General features: G+C 45.8%; 1 protein-coding gene across 1 annotated transcript in view; it reads left to right on the top strand.

The window, feature by feature from the left end:
* The window catches only part of LOC134396855 (G-protein coupled receptor 22-like), a 40,273-nt gene extending 16,271 nt beyond the window's left edge, over window positions 1–24,002 (top strand). Inside the window, exon 2 of the mRNA XM_063123446.1 lies at window positions 22,617–24,002. Within this exon, the coding sequence (XP_062979516.1) occupies window positions 22,687–23,976 (1,290 nt within the window). The 5' untranslated portion in view covers window positions 22,617–22,686 and the 3' untranslated portion in view covers window positions 23,977–24,002. The remainder of the gene's footprint in view (window positions 1–22,616) is intronic.
* Window positions 24,003–24,315: the final 313 nt, after the last annotated feature.

Below are 24,315 nucleotides of genomic sequence, written 5' to 3'. Positions count from 1 at the left end.
TTGGCAGGAAGCTCCGTGGGCCGATTGGGATTAAGCCTGCGGGCTGAGGAATGCACCCCTGATTTAAATATCTATGCATACCTACACAGAGGTATCTGTGTATCCCCCTTATCTCCTGGAAAAAATAGGGGAAATGATAAAAGGTAAAATGGATACCTGCCCTTTCCCCAGAACTACAGAGCCAATCTGATTCCTCAGCAACTATAAACTTGTAAAAGCTGGCTGATAAGGGGGTGGGTTCTGATGTCAGCTGTCCTGCATCTCATCTAGTAGTGCCCTTATTTGCACTGTTTCAGACAGGAAATGCAAGCTGAGAGAGTGTGGTTCACTCAAGGGCGTCCTGTAAATTCATGGCTGAGCAAGGATTTAAGTTCATTTCCATCTCCAGCTCACTGGACCATGGGATAGGAGGCTCTCCCTGGATTCTGCATAATGGGCTTGAGTGAAGCTGCATTCCTAGGGTGGCCCTATGGAAAGGAGGTCAGGGCTCCTGTATCTTTAACAGTTGCCTAGAAAAGGGAATTTCATCAGAGGTTATTTGTATGCCTGCAGCACCTGGTGAAATTCCCTCTTCATCGCAACAGTTAAAGCTGCAGGAGCTATACTAGAGTGACCAGAAACAAAAGACGGCAGGGCTCTTGCAGCTTTAACTGTTATGATAAAGAGGGGATTTCACCAGGTGCTGCAGGCATACAAATGACACCTATTGAAATTCCCTTTTCTATGCAACTGTTAAAGATACAGGAGCTCTGTCCTCCTTTCCATATGGTCACCCTAAATAACGTCCTGTCTAGCCTGGCCAAGAGAGTGGGGTGCTATCTGCTTGGGAAGCAAATAGTGCTCCCATGTAGTCCCTTCTGTCTATTAATTGTAAGGCTGTATCTGTACCATGAACTTAAATGGATTTAATAATCTTTCTCTCTTCCTAGGAGACCCTGGAAACTGTAGTTTTGTGAGATGGACTAAGACTAACAAGAAATGATCATTCCACCTCTCCAAACAACAATTTTCCGGCTTCTTAGGAGAAACCCATGACAATTAAAAGAGTGTAAATAAGTTTGTAGTGCAGAGATATGCCCCTTTCCTCGTCTCTTTTTTCTAGAACAGCCTTCCCCAACCTGGTGCCAGGCTGGAGAAGGCTGTTCTAGAACCTCACATAATTTCCTCTCCTCACATCAGCAGTTTCCTCACCCTTCCTTGCACTTGGGATGATTGAGATAACTGACTCATTCTCTTCCCTATCATACACTGGTTGTACAGTAGCTCCTTTCCGGCTTTGGAGGAGCGAGCCTTCCTCGTTCCTGCTGTCCCTGACACTCCCAGCCTACGCCACCTCTGTAATAATGACTCACGCGAGACCCCTCCGTTCCATGCCACCGTTGACGGATGGGTCTGTTAGCAGCTCTGGCCCACGTCCCCTTCTGCCAGCACCTCGCTGGGCTCCGTGGAGATTTATGCCTTTAATATCCCCAGCCTTGCTTGCAAGAGTTCCCACAGCAAATGAAGCAGCCCTAGGACAAGACAGCGTGGGGAGAGGCTTTTTGCACTCAGAGTCTTGGTTACAGCTTGAAATACAGACTATGGTGGAGAAGCGGCAGGGTGAGGGCGGAGGGGGGGGGGTAATGATATGTTCATGGATACTGCTTCTGCATGATATTGCTTTTTTATTTTTAAAAGGCTAATTTTAGTAAGATGCTTAGTAAATAAAGTTGTTAGCCTCTGGATTACTGTGGCCAGTTTTCCATGCAAGGAGCCCCACAAGATTACAGTAATGGGAGCTTTGCTAAAAAGCAACCTTTTTTTAAAAGTAAATAAAATAACGTTGAAGAGGGAAATCATGCAGAGTATGAATTGCTACTTTTGGTTGGGAATTCATTTGGTGGCTCCCATCAGGTTAATTAGATGAGTCTTATCTCTTAAACATGATTCAGTTGAGTTAAGGATAATGTCTGCATGGATTTGACGAAGGGGCCTCTGACCTCTGAATGCTTTTGCCACAATATAGTTTGTTAGCCTTTTAGTTGCTAGAGGATTCTCTGTTGTTTTTCCCTCTGGCACAGTCTTCATGTCAGTAATCCAACTGTGGTATTTGGGCTGAAATCTTATACTCTAGGGGTGATGAACATGTGGCCCTCTAGATCTTGTTGGACTGCAATTCCCAACTGCCCTAGCCAGCATAGCCAGTGGTGAGGGGTGGTATGAGTTTCACTCCAGCCTGTTCAGATAACACACTTTTTTTTTTTTTTAAATTACTTTATAAACATAGATAAACATTTCCAAAATATAACTGAAACTAACACAATAAGAAAAAAAATACATCAAATATCTGCTGCATACATATTGAATAATTGTTGAGTACAAATGTTCAGATAACACACTAACTGAGAACCAGTGTGGTGCCAGTGGCTAGAGCGTTGGACTGGGAGTTGGAAGATCAGGGTTCTAGACCCCACTTGGCCATGGAAGCTCACTGGGTGACTTTGGGGAGAGTCACAGGGCTCATCTACGTCAAGCAGATATTCCACTATGATAGCGGTACTGCTTTCATATCACTTTCATAGTGTTATATTCTGCTTGGTGTAGTTGTGTCATGGGCCCCACCAGTTGTCAGTGCACTGCAGTACCACTATAAGGCAGTAATGTAGATCCTGCAGTGCACTTCAATACTGCTATAAAGCAGTACGGTGGCTCCTGCTTTTTTTTTTTTTTTTATATATACCACTTTCATTCCGCTTTCATTGTGGAATATCCTGTTTGTTGTAAATGAGACCACAGACTCTCAGCCCAACCTACCTCACAGGGTTGTTGTGAGGATAGAAATGGAGAGGAAGACGACTAGGTATGCCGCCTTGGATTCCTTGGAGGAAAGAAAGTGGGATATAAATGTAATAAATAAATAAATAAAGCAAGCAAGCCATGGTTAGGCCGCTAACCATTTTGCAGCAAATGGTTAGTGAGTGTGTTTAAACCATGGTTATGAAGCCCCAATGGTTAGGAATGGTTCACACGACATGCTAAGTCATAATGTTTAGCTCAAAATGCTTGACCACTGTGGCTTAGCGTGTCATCTGAACAGAGCCAACATCTGGAGGGCCACACTTCCCTTATCCCTGCTATGCACACTTATCTGGAAGTCAGCCCCATTGGATTCTGTGGGTGGTGTCTTACTTCTGAGTAGGCATGCATAGGATTGGACTGTGAGTTCCTTGTGCAGACTAGGAAGCAGACTTCCATCCTTCCACACCAATACCCCCCACTCTTTTTAGCCTTTTAGAAAAGTCTTTATGTGACTCTTGTTCACTTCACTGATTACTTTGTGATAGATACCTGGTTAAGTGGCAAAGTCTGTTGCTGCTGGGTCGTGCTGATAGCTGCCTTCTGGGATAGTACCAGCCAGTGGGGTTCAGCCCCCGAGCCCATTGAAGCTCAGTATTCTGAAGCATCACTAGGAGGTGCCCCCTGGACCAGCAACAAGAGGCACGCAGCTTTATTTATTTATTTATTATTTTTTTATACCGCCCAATAGCCGAAGCTCTCTGGGCGGTTCACAAAAATTAAAACCATAATAAAACAACCAACCGTCTAAAAACACAAATACAAAATACAGTACAAAAAGCACAACCAGGATAAAACCACACAGCAGAAATTGATATCAGATTAAACTACAGAATTAGAGCAGTAAAATTTAAATTTAAGTTAAAATTAAGTGTTAAAATACTGAGAGAATAAAAAGGTCTTCAGATGGCGACGAAAGCAGTACAGTGTAGGTGCCAGGCGGACCTCTCTGGGGAGCTCATTCCACAACCGGGGTGCCACAGCGGAGAAAGCCCTCCTCCTAGTAGCCACCTGCCTCACTTCCTTTGGCAGCAGCTCACGGAGAAGGGCCCCTGTGGATGATCTTAAGGTACGGACAGATACATATGGGAGGAGGCGTTCCTTCAAATAACCTGGCCTCAAACCATTTAGGGCTTTGAATGTCAATACCAGCACTTTGAATTGGGCCCGGACCTGGACTGGCAGCCAATGAAATTGTAAAAGGACTGGCGTAATGTGGTCTCGCCGGCTAGGAACATGCACAACATCCTTGCTACACGTGTCTCCTTGGGTGGCAGTCGTGCGCAGGGATCAGAGCGTGGGGACATAGGAAGCTGCCTAATTCTGAGTCAGCCCATTGGTCCATCTAGCCCAATATTGTCACCACTGGCTGGCAGCTGCTTTCCAGGGTCTCAGGCAAGATTCTTTCCTAGCCCTACTTGGAGATGCCAGGGATTGAACCTGAGACCTCCTGCATGCAAAGCAGCAGCTCTGCCACTGAGCTATGACCTTCCCCTGCAGCGATGCACCTGCAGCACTCCCTGATGATGCACAAATGGCTCCAGCTGTGGCTTGAGGGCTCCGGTTGCGCCCTTCTATTCAGATCAGCAGAACTCCCTATTCCCAGATGCTCCCGGCTGCACAATATCAGCACTTAGAAAGAGACTGTTGGTGGGTTTGATGTTTTCCCCACCCTTGTAGATTTAGGGTTAAAGTCCTGAATGAAGGCAATTTTTTTAAATTCCAGGCCTAGTTTTATTAGCTAGACTTTTCAATATAAAGCAAGAGGGAGGGAATTTCAGGGCACAGGTTGGTGAATATAACAGCAAGCAGGGATGAATCTGTCAAGAGGGAGAAGGTGATCTTTGCCGCGTTGGAAATTTCACATATTGGCAGTGAATGCTGTTAGGGGCTCTTACGGGAGCCAACCTGCCAGAGCTCATAGCTCACAGCTCTTGCCTAGGCTTTCTTGGAGCCCTCTGCAGAATTATATCTGGATCAAAATCGTTGTGCAGCCATTTTATGAGCCGGATCCACTTTGATCTTTTGACTGAGTTTGATTGCCTGTTTCTAACTATGCCCCACCTCCCTTGACAATGCTAGTTAAACATCTCCCTCATCTGCAGAGGGCTCGCAGCAAGCTGCTTGGCAATTTCATTCTCATTCTTGCATTACCTGCTGCAGCCCCTTTGTCCTTCTCAGACAGTGTGCTTTGCATAAATTGCATAATCGGGGTGCCCACTTCTTGGTTTCCTCTGTAGCCTTTATCTTTCAAATAGCATCCTAATCTTGCTGCTGCACCAGGTTCAAAGTGCCTTTTGTTTTTCAATTGCTTGTCCGTTAACTGAGAGTATCTATGATGCTGGATAGTAAACTTAGCTTTCTAACCGTTGCTTGGTGCATCTGTTCATATGTTTCATACACACACCGCCACTACCAAGATCTTTACAGCTGCTGCCATGCATCATATTGATAGCAGCAAGTGCCTGGAGTCTGCTGGGGAACTGACCAACAGGACAACCCATAATCCACCTATCATGCAGGGCTACTTTCCCTCTGTTCGGAGGGAGCAAAGGCTCTAGCCCAGAACTGCAAACTGTGAACATAAGAACATGCTGGATCAGACCAAGGATTCATCTTGTCCAGCATTCTGTTCACACAGTGGCCAGCCAACTCTCTGGGCATGTCTACACCAGCCCTATATCCCGGGATCATCCCGGGATTGTTCCTGTGCATCCAAATGCCACACAGGGGATCCTGGGAGCAGGCAGGGGCAGTCCATCTATTTTCCTGGGATAACCCTTAGGTGTAGAAAGGGCCTCTGTGGGAAACCTCCAACTAGGGCGTGAATGCAACAGCACCTCCCACCCATCCCCAGCAACTGGTGTACAAGGCATGCTGCCTGTGATAGTGGAGGTAGCACATAGCCATCAGGACTAGTAGCCATTGATAGTCTTATCCTCCAAGAATTTGTTTACCCTCTTTTAAAGCCATCCAAATTGGTGGCCATCACTACATCTTGTGGTTGTGTTATAGTTGGGTTTCTTTGTTGTAGTGAGGCTAGGACTCACAGGGACACAGTGCTGGTAATTTTGGATTATTATTATTATTATTATTATTATTAATTATTATTATTATTATTTATATAGCACCATCAATGTACATGGTGCTGTACAGAGTAAAACAATAAAATAGCAAAACCCTGCCGCACAGGCTTACATTAGGGACACTGAAGTCATCTGCTACCCCACACTCAGAATTCCGTATTGCCGGAGCTTTGCTACAGTCCTCACAATAGCTGGCAGGAAATAAATTTAACAGCAGTAATGGCCCAGTTTGCATGATCACCACAGCCCAGTGTGGTTTATTTAAGCCACAGTGGGCTTGCAGTGTGTGCTGGGGTCCATTTTGAAAATTCAGTCCCTGGAGGGAGGTTGGCATGATTTGTCGTATCATCCAAAGCCATTCAGCAGGGAGTGTTTGAGGGTTAAACAACCCTCAAATAGCCCTACAACACACCATTGGTTATTTGAGAATTGTTTAACCTTCAAACAACCCCAGCCGCCCAGCTTCAGAGAAAACATTAAGCTGTGGCCAGGGCTTGAACAGGCAATCTGGAATCCATGGTTTGTTGTAAACCATGGTGGGCTGCAGTAATCCTGCAGACCAGGTCAATATAGTATTTCAAAGTATTTGAAGGTGACTTGGGAGCTATCTTCACAGCGCTGAGTTGCACATGTCTTTTAGGTTTAGCATTTACTAGGTTAGCCTTCCCCAACCTGGGCCCTTCCCTATATTGCCTGGGGATTAATGGGAGTTGTAGTCCAACACATCCGGAGTGCCCCAGTATAGGGGAGGCTGCACTAGGCTTTGCGGTCTGCCTCCAGACCTGAAGGTCTTTTGTTCAATCCTGGTGGGACATGGAACCTTCTAGTTCAACAACTCCTGGGTCCCTAGATAGTATCCCAAAAAATGGGCAGGGAACACAAGGGTTTGGCTATTGTGCTGGGCATGCCTTCCTTTTAATTTCAGGATCAAGTATCTTTTATTTTACTTTTACTTTCCGCATCCCCCCTCCACCCACCCATCTCTCCATGGATGACAGATATTTTCAAGAAATCACCAAGGCATTGGACACTCCGTCACCCTACTCTGGATATATTTTTGGGATATGAGAAACTTATGTGCTGTTCTGCCTTTGGTTTGTGAACATTTGCTAGCTGGTTTCAAATTTCAACTCTGTCCTTTATTTATTTATTTATTTATTTATTTATTTCTGTGCTTTTTCAGCCATTCTGGCCTATTTTGCTCTCTGTTGCCCTGATATTTTTAATGGTTTGTTTTATTTACTTAGAATCCGGTAGAGGCTGGTGGCTCCTATTTTAGCAGGGCTGCGAATCTGCTCTGGGTTTCAGTCAGAACCACTCAGAATTCTAAAGAAGCGATTTAAGGTGCTGAACCCAGTTTGGGTATAGGGTTCAGCACTTTGGATAGCTCTTTAGGATCCCGACCGAAACCCAGAGTGGGTTCACAGCCCCACTAAAATAGGAGCCACCAACCTCCACTGATGAAATGCAGTCCTTACCTGGGAGTAAGCCCCATTGAACACAGTAGGGCTTATTTATGAGTAAACACACATAGGACTGTGCTTTTGTAAAAAATCTACTTAAACATTGGCCGTTGTCTTAGCCATAGGAAAAGGGCTTGAAAGTTTTACCCGTGCCAGTGACCAGCCCACTTTCCTGTTTTGCTGTGCAGTCATAACGTCTGTTCCTAAGCGGATTCAATTCTGGGGGATGTTGCATCCTCCACCCTGGTGTTAGGGCGCTGTGTGATCCATGTGAGGGCAACACAGCCAGCTGCCTCCCTGCAGAAGACTCCTATATGGGCTGCATTCAGTTGCTGCTACTGTTTGGGGTTAAAACGATAGAGCCTTTTGGCACTTTCAAGATTAGCACATTTTATTATGACATAAGACACCTTTGTGGACAAGAGACCATTTAATGAAATACATGGGGAGGGAAAATTAAAGGCTGGAGTTAAATGGGAATGGAATGGAAAAATGTACAGTCTGTGTCCATTCAATTAGAGCTTAAAAGCATGCAAAATGACCCCAGCAGCAGTAATGGATGATAGCAGAATCATCTTAGCGTTGTTGAATAAAATAGCATCCATAAGGGGACAGCAAACCATGGCCTCTAGTTAGACCTAAATTTATAGAATCAAACATTTTGATAAGTTACCACTCAGCAATTTCATGATGAAGTTTCCGTCTAAGTTCCTTTATTCCAGGATGGCTACATTAAGATCAGTATGAAAATGACCTGGTAGGATGAAATGTTCTACTGATTTCTGAATATTGTCATTTCTTGCATGCATTTATTATTTTGTGTGGGGACTGACCTGTTTGTCTCATGTAGAATGCAGAAAGGCATTGCTGAGAGATGATAGCATATAACACATTGGAAGATGAGTGTTGTGCTTCAGGATGAGATGAAATGGCTCCTTTGCCCTGCTATGCCTAGCAGTACAACTCCCTTTTTTTCTTGGTTATTCCTCCTTCTCCTCCTCTGCACTCCAGCCTGTCATTATTTGCAAGTGTTTAGTATGGTAGGAAGATATTCAAAAGCAGTCAGCAGCCCTGGGCAAAGCAGTTGTGCAGATGGTCCGTGCCTTTTTTGTATCATCTGCTTTGGGGTCTCCAGGTTGCTTTTCTTTGATCTGATCCAGCAGGTCTTTTTCTCTTGTGGTCTTATGCAAATTAGTTAAAGTGTGGATAGATGGCCTTTCTCCAGTAATCTACTTCCAGGATTCAAGTGATCAGAGAATTTGAAGTGCACTGAATGATTGCATAGGATGGAGCAACAAATGGCAAGAAGGGAAGAAAATGGGAGCTCATGAAGATTGAGACTGGATGAGCGACAGAAGGAAGGGGGCATATTGTTTCCCCCCTTTTCTGTGCAATCAGTTGTTTGGAGAAGCCTCTTTGGGGTCAATGCTATTAGGACGGGGTGGGGGGTGGGGAACCTGTTTATTTTACAAATTTGCAGGCTGGAAAAGAACTGTTAGAAAATCAGGTTTGAATCAAGCAGTCTCCAGAGCACAAAAAGCTCTGAGCATACTAAAGCGGTCTTGTCAAGCTCTGCTTTCAGCGTCCAAAACGTCCATTGCAAAATTCACTTTCATCAAGAACAGCTTGAACCAGTGGATCTTACACCCAAGTAAGTGTGCAGATGACTGCAGTTCTAAACAATTTACTAGCAATTCCGGGGGATTTGCTTCTGAGTAAACATGCTTAGGATTGCGCTATTAATCAACCTGAATTGTTCCCATTAATCAGCATATTCCTCTCTGAATAGCTCATTCCCACATGCTGTTGAGAACAACAATAGCTTTGCCTTTAATATTTGCCCCAAGGAGGACTGGGAGTTATTCAGGGCCTTGAAATCCCTGCCCAAACTGCACTTAGGAAAAGCAAAGGTTCTCGTGTATCAGGCACAGTACGTTGTCAACAAGATTCTACATTTGAGTGGGACTGTGGTGGACAACTGAGGTTCACATAATAGTCCTAAAAATCTTCTCTTAAGAAAGCCTGTGGCTGGAGATTGATTGATGTGGTAGCAATGCGATGGTGAAGCTTGGGAGGGTTTCCTCTGGAGGAGGAAAGATCCCCGGAGTAAAAGAATGTACTATGCCGCCCCCCCCCCACCTCCGAGGTATGTGGGGACATTTCCAGTTCCAACTTCCTAGCACAGCCTACATGGCAATATATATCCGGTGTCCCTCCCAAAATAGTACACAGGGTGATCGTGTGTTCTTGGCCTTGATTATACACACTACTCTACATGACTAGGAAGGCAGATTTCCCTCTGGGTCAATGTCAAAGACACTTTATTGGCAGCAGAAGGCAGACAAGTGTTGCCAAAACCTTAAGGGGACATATTGCTCTGGAATCTGTCAACACAATGCCTGGAACATAACCCAGATAGGCCAAGCCTGATCTTTAAGGGTGCCTTTCCTATCATTGACTCAATACTAGGCATCCGCAGTTTGACGCTGCTGTCTTCAGTTGTCTGATTCTTCCAGGATTGCACACTGAAAATATTCATTCCTACACAACCTCCAAATCCAATTATTTGAGGACATTTCTTCTTAAGATTGGGAGGGAGAGTGGAATGGAAGCAGAAAAAATATCTAGCTCAATAAAATCCAAATCAGTTGTAAGGTCCAAAATCTGTAACTGGCTTTCCTGCATTTATTTTTTTTGAAAAAGGAAATGCAGCCATGGTTGATTTGTAGTGGGGCCTGGGGAAAAAGGTTTAACCCTTACCCCTCCATACCTTTCCCCCATTTTAATACCACCCCTTACCCTTGAGCCTTCTCTTTGTGCTGCAAGGGGTGGGTGGGACCGCCGGTACCCCAATGCAGTCTCAGTCGTTCTTAGTTATTGCTAGGTGTTATTGCTTGCCTTAGGTAGGGTGACCATATGAAAAGGAGGAGAGGGCTCCTGTATCTTTAACAGTTGTATTGAAAAGGGAATTTCAGCAGGTGTCATTTGTATATATGGAGAACCTGGTGAAATTTCCTTTTCATCACAACAGTTAAAGCTGCAGGTGCCCTGCCCTCTTTTAAATCTGGTCACAGTATAGCTGCAGTATAGCTCCTGCAGCTTTAACTGATGTGATGAAGAGGAAATGTCACCAGGTGCGACATGCATACAAATGACACCTGCTGAAATTCCCTTTTCTATGCAACTGTTAAAGATACAGGAGCCCTGTCCTCCTTTTCATATGGTCACCCTACCTTAGGTTTCTATACCTCAGAATAGCAGAGCGGCTTGCTACTGCAAGCCATTTAACTGCAGCAGTCCAAATTGATAATAGCTTTGATTTGTTACTTTCCTCCAGTGATTCAGAACCTGTCATATTAATTGCCGGCCTTGTGATGTGAGCGTTTTCAAGACTTCAGAGTTAGCTTGTTTGCTTCTACGGTCATTGGGAGTTGTTGGGCTCCCAGCTGGAATTAAATCTATGTATGGGCAGATTTTGTTTTGATTAGCACTAGTTTTGTTTTTAATTATCTAGTTCTTTGGGGTGCCAAGAGTCTCAACTGCTTTGGCTAAGAGAATATCGCCAGCGGAAAGTAATTTTCTTCACATTGAGCAGATGAGATGTCCACCTCCCTTCATGCCCAGTCTGGGAGAAAGGCTATAACTAGCCACACTTTCTCCATAAACTTGACATGAGTTCATGCCTCTGTTTAATTTTACTGTTCTTAAATTATATTGTGTGTTTTTTTTATTTATCATTTTTGTACACTGCCTGGGATTTATTTATATATTTATCCATCCATCCCACTGCCTAGGATCGCCCTTCGTGTTGAAGGAATGGTATAGAACACTTAAAAACAAACATAAAAACACTTAAAATCAAAAATAAAGCTTGGTCAAAATGGATACCAAAGTGGATACCAGTGCCATGTGGCCGATCTCTGGATCACTACATGGATCATGACACACACCTAGCCCTTTGCTGGTCTCTATGATGTGGGCCTGTAGAAACTTACTGCCTTATTCTTCCCTTAGTTATGTTTTTTTTTTTAATGTGCTGAATTTTTTGTAAACTACTTTGGTTAGTTTCAGAAAGCAGGCATAGAAATACAAAAAATGAAAACAAATAGATAAATAAGAGAGCTTCGGCTATTGGGCAGTATAAAAATGCAATAAATAAAGAAAATAAAGAAATAGAAATAAAGAAATGGAGCATTCCAATCTGCAATATAAAAAACATCAGAACAAAAACAACAAAGGTTGCTTTTGGGCCTTCACTATTCATAGGTTGTGATTATGGAGTTTTAAAGTTGTTTTGTTGTAATGTTTGGCTATTGTGTAGTACTTTGGTCCTTTTTTTTCATGATATCTATATATGTTCCATTGTATTTTTGTGTTTATAAATGTTTCCATTTTTCTTCAGCAACGTTTGTTGTTTTTGTTTTGCCCTTTATATTGCAGTTTGACTTTTGAGAGATCAGGATATTCTTCTTTGTTTGGCTAGGGAATTCCAGCTCACTATTACAGGCCTAGCAGTACAAGGCATTTGGGCTGCCTGAGGCAAAGGGCGAAATGCTGCTCCCCGCCGACACCCCCACCCCCACCCCCCATCCCTGCCTCCGATTCCATATACAGAAGCTGACTGGACTGGCAGTTAAATCTTACTTTAACACTAGTGATGAGACGCTGTCCTCCACACTAGGGAATAGGTTTAGCTTAGTGCTGCAGATGGGGCTGCATCTCAGGGCCAGTGTCTGGGACCCCTACAGTGGCCCGCATGACAACCCAGAAAATGGAAGGTGATGAGGGCAACAGAAGTTATGGCCACCAATTTAGATGGCTTTAAAAGGGATTTAGACAAATTTCTAGAAGAGAAGGCTATCAATGGCTACTAATACTGATAGCCATATGCTACCTCCTCTCTCAGAGGCTTTATGCCTATGTGCACCAGTTCCTGAGGAACATGGATGGGATGGCGCTGTTGCACCTGTGTCTTGTTTGTGAGTCCCTGGTCGACAACTGGTTGGCCACTGTGGGAACAGAGTGTTGGACTGGAATCAGCCTTCCTCAACCTGGGGCGCTCCAGATGTGTTGGACTGCATCTCCCAGAATGCCCCAGCCAGCTGGCTGGGGCATTCTGGGAGATGCAGTCCAACACATCTGGAGCGCCCCAGGTTGAGGAAGGCTGGACTAGATGGACCCTTGGTCTGATCTGGCAGGACTCTTCTTATATTCTCAAGCAAACTTTATTCCTGCAGTCATAATGGTGCTATGGTTTAAGTAAGTTTTAAATTCAAAAAGTTTTATATGCTCAGATTGTTGTTGTTGTTATTTTATCAGGGTTGGCAAATAATGTTCTAAGTTAGAACACATGTAGAAGCAGTTGAAAATCATGGAAGGGTGGGTGGCGGGGGGGAAAAGAATTGTCATCTGTGTCCTTCACAACTGAAGTAATATACATTACTAAAGGGGGGCTTTCTAGGACCATAAAGCCCATGGTCTAAAATTACCTAGCTGCACCACTGGGCTTAGGAGGTGGAAATCGCCACATCCTGGATGACATCTAGCTTTGGGACTCCACCACCAGACACCCATCACAACGCCATTGATCAATGAATGACTGCCCATGCATAGAAAGCACCAATCAGAATACAGCCGAATGACCTCATGACATCTTCCAACTGAACAACCACAACCTCAACACACAACTAGGACCACAGCTCCTTCCCTCTACAGATTTCCCAGGAAAAGGGTTAATGAGCTTCACTGTGGGAACAATGTCTCCATATAGACAAATCCCGCAACAGTGCACTCAGCACATCTGTTTTGCTGCCTGGGAGCCAGAGGATTGCCGGGGAGTGGGGGCGCATGCACAAGGAAGCACTGTCAGCTCCGTAATAACTCTGTGGGAAAGACAAATGCAAGAGGGAGCAGAATGTGGAGCCTTGAATTGTATCCTGATGGAGACATGGACATGGTTTCAACAAGGCATAGGCAGGATCTACACTACTGCTTATAACGGTTTATAAGGGTTATGGCAACTGTTCAGGCCCAGGACATATTACATATACCATTTTCATATCGTTTTAAAAGTGTTATATCCTGCTTGGTGTAGATTGGCCCATAATCAGCCTTATAGGGGTCTTGTCGACAACAACGGCATGAGGTTGGAGAAAGGGGCCTGCATCCAGGCTGAACTCCACAAATCAACCCTCTGAACGTGCCTCCCTAAGATGGAGGGGAACTTCTGTAGGCACCTAGGCCCATGCCCACAGCATGCCCTGTCCTCTCCCTCCCACACACAGCCCTCTACATGGAGGGGGGAAAGGGAGCCTCCCAGCCCTATAGCCCAGAACCAGTGGGGCACTGTTAGGGCCATAGCAGAATGGAAGAACACAGGCTTAGCCTATCAAAGGCCCTAAGTAAGCCCAACAGCCATGGCCTCCCCAGGGAAGAGGGCTGCAAAAAGACTCTTGAGCACATTTGAGTCTGGTGCATGTTGTGAGCTTGGCTGCATTTAAATGTTTGTGGTCACAAGCCAGGTGGTGCAGGACCTGGAACCTTCCAGATGTGTTGGACTACACTTCCATCATCCCCAGACAGCATGGCTGTTGGTCATTTTCAGGGAGTCAGTCCCAGAAAGTGGTTCTAGGGCATTGCTTCTCCACCCCTTGACTGATGTCAGGGGTGGGCAACTCTTTTGCTCCTAAGGGTTGCACACAGTGATGGACGGTGTGTCAGGATGTGTGTGTGCCAATGCACCCTTTCCCCTCTTTCAGCACATGCACTCATGCAGGCACACTCATTCACCCAGGCATCTCCCCACCCCAACATGCATGCACATCTCACCACGCAGGGATGTGGAAGTTTAAACCTCCCCACCCTGTGTGCTGAGATCAGGGAGAGCCAAGGCTGGGATCAAACGAGTGATAGCCAGAGAGATCCTGGCTTTTCAGAGCTGTCTCCTTATCCTCTGTTGTGGCTGGGAGAGAGGCAGACAAAACTTGTCCAGCGCTGTCATTATTATTTTTTTCAAATGGGATCATTTTAACTTATGCCAATACTTTTCTTTCTTTCTTTCTTTCTTTCTTTCTTTCTTTCTTTCTTTCTTTCTTTCTTTCTAATATTTCTTGGCTTCCTTTCAGGGCAGATGGCCTCCCATGGTGGCTTGCAGCAATAAAATACATAAAAATAGATAAAATATTAAAAGTAATAAAAACATTAACACAATAAAAGCCAACAATAAAACCAGCAGCAATAACAGCAACAACAGCAGTCATATCAAGAGAAGGCTAAGGCAAAAGAATATGTTTTCAAGGTCTTCTTAAAAGCTTGCAATGATGGAGTGTGGCAGATCTCTGATGGCAACTTATTCCAAAGGTGTGGGGCCACTGCAGAGAAGACCCTCTCATGTGTGGTCACTCATCTAACTACTCTCACTTTCACAGGCACAATGTTACGCCATCATCAGAGGCCAAAACAACTCCTGAGCAAGCATGGAATTCCAGCTAAGGCCTTGTATTCTGGCACTACACCCCAAACTCCATCCAGTTTTCCCCGTTGCTCTCATGGAGTCCCGCCAGCATCAAATTTGCAGCAGTGGTAGCTTTCGATTGGCACAAGGGTGTCGGTACACTGGCATAATTTCGTTTCTTGCTAGTGCAGGAGAATCCTATCCCACCTAACAGGTATAACTCCAAGACAGAATTGCTCTGTTAGCCTCTGTTCCGCATAGTAGAGTGACCATATGAAAAGGAGGACAGGGCTCCTGTATCTTTAACGGTTGTATTGGAAAGGGAATTTCAGCAGCTGTCATTTGTATATATGGAGAACCTGGAGAAATTCCCTCTTCATCACACAAGTTAAAGCTGCAGGTGCCCTGCCCTCTTTTAAATCTGGACACTCTAGTATAGCTCCTTCACTTTAACTGTTGTGATGAAGAGGGAATTTCACCACGTTCTCCATATATACAATGACACCTGCTGAAATTCCCTTTTCTATGCAACTGTTAGAGATACAGGAGCCCTGTCCTCTACTTCATATGGTCACCCTATATTCCTCCAAAACAAATTCTTCCTTACCAGAATTGTGGGGCAGAGTTCTAAGGATGCAGATCCACAGGTCCATACTCACTGCAGTGATAGTGCTCAGATTCCTGCCTCAGAACCCGATATAAGATTCTCAGCTGACAATCCACAGACTTCGTCTAAAAAGCCAGCAAGTTCTTTTTCTTAGATTCTGACTTGCCCAAGAGAAGTGCTGTTGGAGTGAACTACCAGTGTGTGCCAATAATCAGAGCTGAACTGGAATTGGAGTGCCCTTCTTTGCCACATATGTATTTTTGTGGCCTTGGGCAAGCCATGTGCTGTCTCAGTTCCCCCTCTGTAAAATGGGAATGATGGATGACGCACAGATTGTAAATCACTTTGCAAATTAAAGTGATAAAATGCTGTATAAGTGATAAATGGTAGCAGCAGACACACTTTCCTGGGCAGTTTAGAAGAAATCACAAACATGATATGGGAACAGGATATTTACTTAAGTATTTTTAAATTGCCTTTCTAATTACATATGGAAGGTGATGAACGATTCAACCATTAAAGCAATCATTAAAACCAAATGCCATGATTAGAACAAACAGCAGCAAGAGAATTGTCACCCTATCAAAATATTAAAAGTGTGTGTAAGCAGAAAGGCTTTCTCTTGACACCTAGAATTGTAAAAGAGTGAGGGATAGGTGGAGCCTGATTTGGGGTGAGCGAGAGGTTGATCCTCTACTAAGGTGGACCTATCAGAGGCCCAAATCTCAGCGAAGGATGGCACCTAGAACAAGAATGCCGTGTGAGGTTGGATAAGAAATTTAATCATCAAGTCTTGGGTGGGTCACAGTAGCGATGGGGGAAATGTCCCAGTTTTGCTCTGCAGTCATCTTTCTTCAAATTCTGGACATAAAGGAAATGTTGCTTGCTGGCCTTCTGATGGCAGATGAACTATAGGATTTTAATTTAGACTGCAATCCTATACTAAATCAGACTTCAGTCTTATGGGATCTATTGAGTGTGTGACTCTGGCTTCACAGTTTGCTTATATGTGTACATAATATGTGAAGTTGTATGGTGAGTCAGCTCTCATTCTTACCTGTCCTGCTTTGGGCAGGCTATCCCATGTTTAAAAATATGTTTTAAAGTTGCATATTCTACACACACATACCCGAAACTGGTATTCGTTGGCATACTGCCTTTGATCATGATGAAACCTTCATATTACCATCATGAGCCTATTCTCCATTAATTTGTCTGATTTAAAGCCATCTAAGGGCTTGTCTATACGGCTTGTTTACCTGAATGTGCAGGTTCTCCTTCTATATCCAGTCTGTTAAAGCATAGTCCAAAGTTCTCCAATGCTTCTTTTTTTTTGTAATCAAAAAAGCAAGGAAATAGTTGTTTTTACAATTGGTTAATGAGCGACTGTATCTTACAGATGCAGTTGGTGAGAGCTTTCCCCCTAGACAGTAACTGTGTTTAGTTGTCATGAATTAAAATGTGATTGACAGATTCCAGATTTAGATTTTGAATAAGGATGGGGTTGCTGCGGCACAGTTTACTAATGTTGCAGAACGAAGGCCTGCATCTCTACATTTTCCTTGTGGGAGGGCATCTCTGCTCTTGGATAAACAGTCTATTGCAGCTGAAATTTGACCAGGGAGACTGACTTCAGCTCAGGAATGGGACCACAGGGCTAATTTCCTATACCTTTACTTATGGATGGATTTACTGAACTTGCATCCCACTTTTGTGCAGTTCAAAGGATCCAGGTGGGTTACTGAATAGAAACAAATACAAAAACAAACCAACCAATATGCCATAATCCTCCCTGAGATACACATTACGGGGACACACACACACACACACACACACACATATAAATGCTTTAATTAATTAATTAAAGTAAAATCATATTCCAGGTTAAAAGAAAAAAAAGAATGTCACTCAACTCCACAAACCTTTTGATGTGAGAATGTATCCATTCTCCTGAAGGTCCCCAGAGGCTAACCTACAAACAATAGGAGTTACAGTCCAACGTATCTGGAGGGTACCACATTGAGGATGACTGCAGGTAAGGGTCACCTGGGATAGCACCTTTTCAGTAGTGGGACTGAGGTTGTGAACCTCTTCCCACGAGGGGGAGTTCTTCCCCATCTTTTTGCATTCAGACTCCTGGTGAAGGCAGTCAATCCCCCACCCCAGATTTTATTTATTTATTTCATTTATATCCCACCCTTTTTCCTCCAAGGAACCCAAGGCAGCGTACATAATCCTCCTCCTCTCCATTTTATCCTCACAACAACAACCCTGTGAGGTAGGTTGAGCTGAGAGTCTGTGACTGGCCCAAAGTCACCCAGTGGGTTTCCGTGGCCAAGTGAGGACTAGAACTCGGATCTCCCGACTCCCAGTCCAACACCTTAGCCACTACACCACACTGGCTCTGGGGGTTTCTGGGGGTCCCCTGAGTATTTATTTAAAATTACTTTTAATCCACCTTTAAGGGTAAAAACCAGCTGTTCTCCAGCCGTCAACATGCATAAAGTGGGGGAGCACGAAAACATGCCATCATCTGCCCACGCCGTACAACAATCTAGAGCAATAAGAATTGCAACCAGGGCTGGCCCACAACATTATACTGCCTAAGGCAGAGCAGCAAATATCACCTCACTCACCTACCCAAGTAAGGTGCATAGTATCCAAAGCCAGTCATGTTAATTTAGTACATGAGGCAGAAAATCCCATCAGCACCTCTCCCCATCCCTGTTAATCAAAAACAAAATACCTAACAATTTGCTGTCCTTTCATGACACCCCAAATCCGATGCCTGAGGCGACTGCCTCACTCTGCCTCAGGGTAGGGCCAGCCCTGACTACAACACATGATTCCGCTGGTCATCTTGCTTGGCTCTTATAGCCAAATCATTTGGAATTTCATAGGTTGTTCCCACACCTGGAACTCTGCTTGGAAGCCTACTGGCAGCCAGTGCAGGTTGTGGAGCCCAAGTGTCGTACGTTCTTATTGACTTGCTCCATTTAAGGAAGCTGGCAGCTGTATTCTGAACCATCTGAAGCTTGCAAGCACTTTGCATGAGCAGCTCTGCCTACACTGCATGGACATAGTCAATCCAGGGGTTGCAAGGTCAGGGACACTCGCTTTTCAAATTGAATTGGACATATGACTTTAAATATGTGTTTTGCATTTAACATACAGTGTTTTTAAACAGCAAATTACTGCAAGGAGGGAAGGAGCAGGTTTGGGATTGGAGTGCACAGGGAGGGGGGGATTTAACCACTTCTCCCTCACTGTAGTCCCATCTAAAATTTCTCCATGCTATTTTCACAAGGAGGAAAGAATTAAAATTCCTGTTAACAATGGGAGCTTTGCTCCCCGTGCAAACTACAGCATCAGCAGGGGTATTTCAGCGGGATCATAGCAAGGGAAGGGTTAAACTCCCCTTTCCTACCTATCTCAGTTCTGATCCTACTCAGTCCCCCCCACTCCATGTTTCTTTGCGTTTTAAAATACGCATATTAAACGCCAAGACACATTGAACGTCACATTTTGTTTGGCCCACAGTTGCCCTATCTGAAAGACCCAGAAATTCCAAAAGAGCTTTACAGCACATACCAGGTGGTGGCTTGTGGGATCTCATACCTGATGGGGTGTGGGACCAGCTCTTGTCAGGCCTCAGCAAGAGTCAGGATCCAGGGATGGAAGGAAAGCCCGCCGACTGTCCATTTGGCCCAGAAGTAAATGCGCTGTCCAAAACATATAAAGGTCAAGCTCCAAGGGGCTATAAGCAGGAGTGTTGTACAAAAGAAGCACAAGTCAAAATCCAAGGCAGCAAGAGATAAGAATGTCAGACTCAGAGCTGGCCCTACTATTAGGCAGAATGGGTTTTGGCAGGCAGTTGAAAGGGCAGGAAATCGTTAGTTATTTAATTTATTCCTAATATATCTTTTTGCTGCTAGGGATGGGGAGAGGTCGGGGGAGTTGTCTCAGAGATGCCAAAATAATGTGTTCAGTCTCAGGTACTGTGTACCTTCATTGAGGGATAAGGAGCACCATTTGTTGCTATGTTCCAGGCAGCAAAATCCCTTGGGCTGGGCCTACTGACAAAGGAGCAAATATCTAGGCAAGGGCTTTCTATATGGCCTGGTGGAGAGTGGCTGTCCCTTGGCGTCAGTTTACATAGGGTGACCATATGGAAAAGAGGACAGGGCTCCTGTAACTTTTAACAGTGGCATAGAAAAGGGAATTTCAGCAGGGGTCATTTGTATGCATTGAGCACCTGGTGAAATTCCCTCTTCATCACAATATTTAAAGCTGCAGGAGCCCTGCCCTCTTTTGTTTCTGGACACACTAGCTATACTTTAATGGTTGTGATGAAGAGGGAATTTCACCAGGTGCTGCATGCCATACGAACAACACCTGCTGAAATTCCCTTGTCTATTCCACTAGATACAGGAGCCCTGTCCTCCTTTCCATATGGTCACCCTAGGAGAGTCCTAATTCTGTGACTGATGAATTTACGACCTGTCACTCTTATAGAGCCTATATGGCTTCCAGAGCCTGAGCCAAGCTGCCTCCCACATTCTTTCATTTTTCCAGAGTCACGGCATCAGTAGATATTTTGTGTTTTCAAGTATAGATTCTTTTTCCAGTGAGCCATCTTGGGTGCCGTTTCCAAGATGGATTAATCTGTGATTGTTGTTGTTTTTCTTGCTTTTAAATTGGAAGTGTTTAACCCTGGTCTTTCTTCCTCAGTTGTTTGCAGTTTTGATTGGGATTATTTGGCTCGTGTTCATTCTAAAATTGCCAGAAGGAGCTCGTGTTGGTTGGCATCTTCCTCAGTTTGTGCTAATTTTTCCCTTGTGTTGTATGTTTTTCTTTTCCTCTCCCTTCTGGAGCAGCCCTGGTCGATAGTCACACAATATGCTAGGCAAAACCGTGCATCCATTTGTATCCAGGATTTGTGTGGGTACTTCATGCTAGAGAACAATCATCTTGTTTTTTCTTTGTACATGACAAATTTTATCCAAGCGTTCATTTTCTTTTCTGTCTTTTCTCGGTTTTCTGAGGGACAAACCTTGGAATAGGGACAAATGTTTGTATTTAAACTCCAGTAACGGCTTCTCCTAGGTCATGGATGGCAACACCCAGGCTGCATGAGGACCCATGATCCCCTTCTGACATGCCACTGAAATTAATGATAGTGACAGCAAAAAGGGGAAAAAAAACCTGGCCACTACAGAGGGCTAATAAGGTCAAATTTAGCTTGAAAATAAGGTCAATTTGACTGTTTAGTCCTTCTGTAGCAGTTTGCTGCTGAATTTTATTTTATTTTATTGGGCTGAAACAACTGATTTTCTTTTGCTGCCACTGATTTCAATGGCACAGCACCAGCATGAATGCGGCCCACCTGGGGGTGGGGAGGAGAGCCATGAGTGCCTTCCCCCTGAAGTTCCCCATCCCTAGGGAAAACCAGCTTCAGGATGTGGTTTTCACTAGAGAAGTAGCAGGCAGGGGAAGTGCTTCACCCTTCTCCTTCCCACCTCTTTTCTGCTGTAGCGCCATCTCTTCCATCAGCTTCCCATCCCCTGTGCAAACACATCTGGCATCCCAGAGTTGCAGTGCAAAAGCAGTGTTGGAAGAGGGTGTACTTAACTTAGGCTGACCATATGAAAAGGAGGACAGGGCTCCTGTATCTTTAACAGTTGTACTGAAAAGGGAATTTCAGCAGGTGTCATTTGTACATATGGAGAACCTGGTGAAATTTCCTCTTCATCACAACAGTTAAAGCTGCAGGTGCCCTGCCCTCTGTTAAATCTGGTCACTCTGGTATAGCTCCTGCAGCTTTAACTGTTGTGATGAAGAGGGGATTTCACCAGGTTCTCCATATATACAAATGACACCTGCTGAAATTCCCTCTTCTATGCAACTGTTATAGATACAGGAGCCCTGCCCTCCTTTTCATATGGACACCCTAAGCAGAGTACACCCTCTTCCACCACTTCTGCCCTGAAAGTTGCCCCTTCCTGCTCCAGCCACAGTTGCTTTTATCTAGAAGAAACCTCCATTGGGATTTAACTACCTGTGGCCCTGAAAATTGTTGCACTTTTCAGGAAAACAGGGACTGAAGTCTTCTCTACAAGTGCCATATTTCCTGATTTGTGAGGGCTTGGATGGATGGGGACTAGATACCGGCCCATGCTGAGTCAAGTCACTGCTGAGGTTGTCATGCCTTGACTGCTCTTTCCCTCCCTCTCCCTCCCCCCACCGCCCCTCTCCCTCATGCTCACACATCCCATGGTGGACAGTTTTTCCCTCCCAACGCCAGTCAACAACCCACACATTCCCACCCACCCCTTCCCTACAGGCTACATGGTTTTCTGTCTTTCACTTCTTCCTCCAAGTGTCATTTCAGGGTTTATTAAGGTGTGTGTGTAGAATTTCAATTCCTGAAAATCTTTGCCATCATGGTCATTGAGGACATATTTGAATATGTACCAGAGTGCTTTCGATAGCCTCAGCTGCTCTTTGGGAGGGGTTACATCTGAGCCTTGTTTTGGGCTATCTGGTTCTCCAACCCTGGCCTTCAGCATGTGTCCCTTATCCCTGCAGTCTTAAAAGCCCCCCTCACCTGGAACATAAGAAGAGCCCTGCTGGATCAGTCCGAGGGCTCATCTAGAGTCCAGCACTGTTCACACAGTGACCAACCAGCTGTCGACCAGGCAAGACACGGTGCAATATCATCCTCTCACCCATGTTCCCCAGCAACTGGTGCATGTAGGCTTACTGCCTCAGATAAATTGCTCGTTTTTGTAAGTGCACTTCTGTATGGCAAGGAGACAGACATCAAGAGAGACATGGTTTTTCAGTGGAAGAAATGCACAGGTTGAATCTCTTTTTCACTACAAAAGCTTTTCACAGCACAGTGAGATATTCTTTGCTTCTTTTTTAGTGTGTTGCCTTTTCGCTTGAACCTGTATGTGGGGTTTAAGCTAGTATCTCAGTTTTTCCCACTTGATGTTACCTAGGCTAGCTGATGGAAAGGCTGCCCATGGCACGTTTATAGGGCGAGGGAGACACCCCAGGGCGTTAGTCAGCCCCTTCTGAAAACTCTGCCCCAGGTGGCTGCTGTGGATGCAAAGGTTAACATTCCTGCTGCGGTACTTGATGGTCTCTCTCTCTCTCTCCCCCCACAGGTGAGGGAGCAGCCCGTCACCACCAGCCCAGCCCAAGGACTATGCCCACACGCCCCTGCCCCTCTCAGCCATGGAGAGTCCCATGTTTGACACTATTCTGGAGACAACAGATGGGGTTACCCCTGACCCCAGCTGGTCCCTGCCCTACCCATTGGGCTTCCAAGTCTCACTGACAGGCTTCCTCATGCTGGAAATCGTGCTGGGAGTGAGCAGCAACCTGACTGTCCTGGTGCTGTATTGCCTGCAGGCCGGCCTGGTCGACTCCGTCAGCAACATGGTGACCATGAACCTGCATGTGCTGGATGTGCTCATCTGTGTGGTGTGCGCGCCACTCACCATGGTGGTGGTTCTGGTGCCGCCCGACCAGGCCGCCACCTTGCTCTGCTGCTTCCACGAGGCCTGTATCACCTTCAGTAGCGTGGCCACAGCCACCAACGTACTGGTGATCAGCCTGGACCGCTACGATATTTCCGTGCGCCCGGCGCAGCGTGTGCTCACCCCAGGCCGGGCCATTCTACTCCTGGCCGGTGTCTGGGTGCTGTCCCTGGCTGTCTTCTTTGTGCCGTTCCTCGAGGGCGAGTTTGGCCATGCCAGCGTGTGGCAAAACCGCACGGTGCTCTGCGTGGGCCCAGAGGAGTTCCATGCTGAACTGGGTACCTCCTACCATCTGGCGATCCAGATCCCCACTTTCTTTGCCGCTGTGGCTGTCATGCTGGTGACGTATGCCAAGATCCTGCAGGCTCTCAACATCAGCATCGGCAGCACCTTCAAGCGCAGCCAGCGCCGCAAGACCAAGAAGAGGAAGCGTCGGAAATCGGCAGAACCAAGCGGCAGCATGATCAGCGGAGGGGAAGCTAAGCGGCGGTCTCAGCCGGTGCCCGCCCTCCCAACGCCACCTCCCATGGGGGTGCAGGCTTCCGTCTCTGTGATCATTGCACTCCGGCGGGCCGTGAAGCGCCACCGTGACCGGAGGGAGCGCCAGCGGCGAGTCTTCCGCATGTCCCTGCTCATCATCTCGACATTCGTGTTGTGCTGGGCACCCCTGTCCATCGCCAACCTGGTCATCCTGTGCCTCGGGCCCAGCCCGTTGCTGGGCAAGGTGCGCATCTGCTTCCTGGCCATGGCCTATGGCACCACCATCTTCCATCCTCTTCTGTACGCTTTCACCCGCCAGAAGCTGCGCAACGTGCTCCGCAGCAAGCTGAAGAAGCGGGTGGTGTCGGCACTGCAGGTGGACCCTGCGCCTGGCGGTACAGTCATCCACAACTCCTGGGTGGAGCCGCCACGCAAAAACTGCAAGGGCCGGCCTCGGGGTAGCGATGGGGCTGAGCACTGCCTGACTGAGGCTACTAAGGAGTGAGGTGTAGGTGCTGAGCCCTCAAAATGGCTGCCAAGAGTGTTTGGGTGGGTGTACTAATCCCACTGCCTCACCCAAGCTGGTGAAAAACACTGAAACCGCGAAAGAGTGAGAGGCAGGCACAGAGCTCTCACCAAGGTCACCTGAAACTACGAAACCGGTGCTAACGCCTCAGTTGGAAGCCACTAAGGAGATAAGTCGGGGCGAGCAATCTCGTACCAAACAGTGAGGCTCAGTCATCAACTCCTCACGGAAACCTCAACGGTTTCCATGTAGGGTGCGATACTGATTCCTCACAAAGTCCCCCCCTGCAAGTGTCAGACCCTCCTGTAGCCAAAAACA

This window comes from Elgaria multicarinata, chromosome 3, assembly GCF_023053635.1.
Source record: "Elgaria multicarinata webbii isolate HBS135686 ecotype San Diego chromosome 3, rElgMul1.1.pri, whole genome shotgun sequence".
NCBI lineage: Eukaryota > Metazoa > Chordata > Lepidosauria > Squamata > Anguidae > Elgaria > Elgaria multicarinata.
Note: the sequence above shows the minus strand (reverse complement) of the source record. Positions and strands in the feature narration are given on the sequence as shown.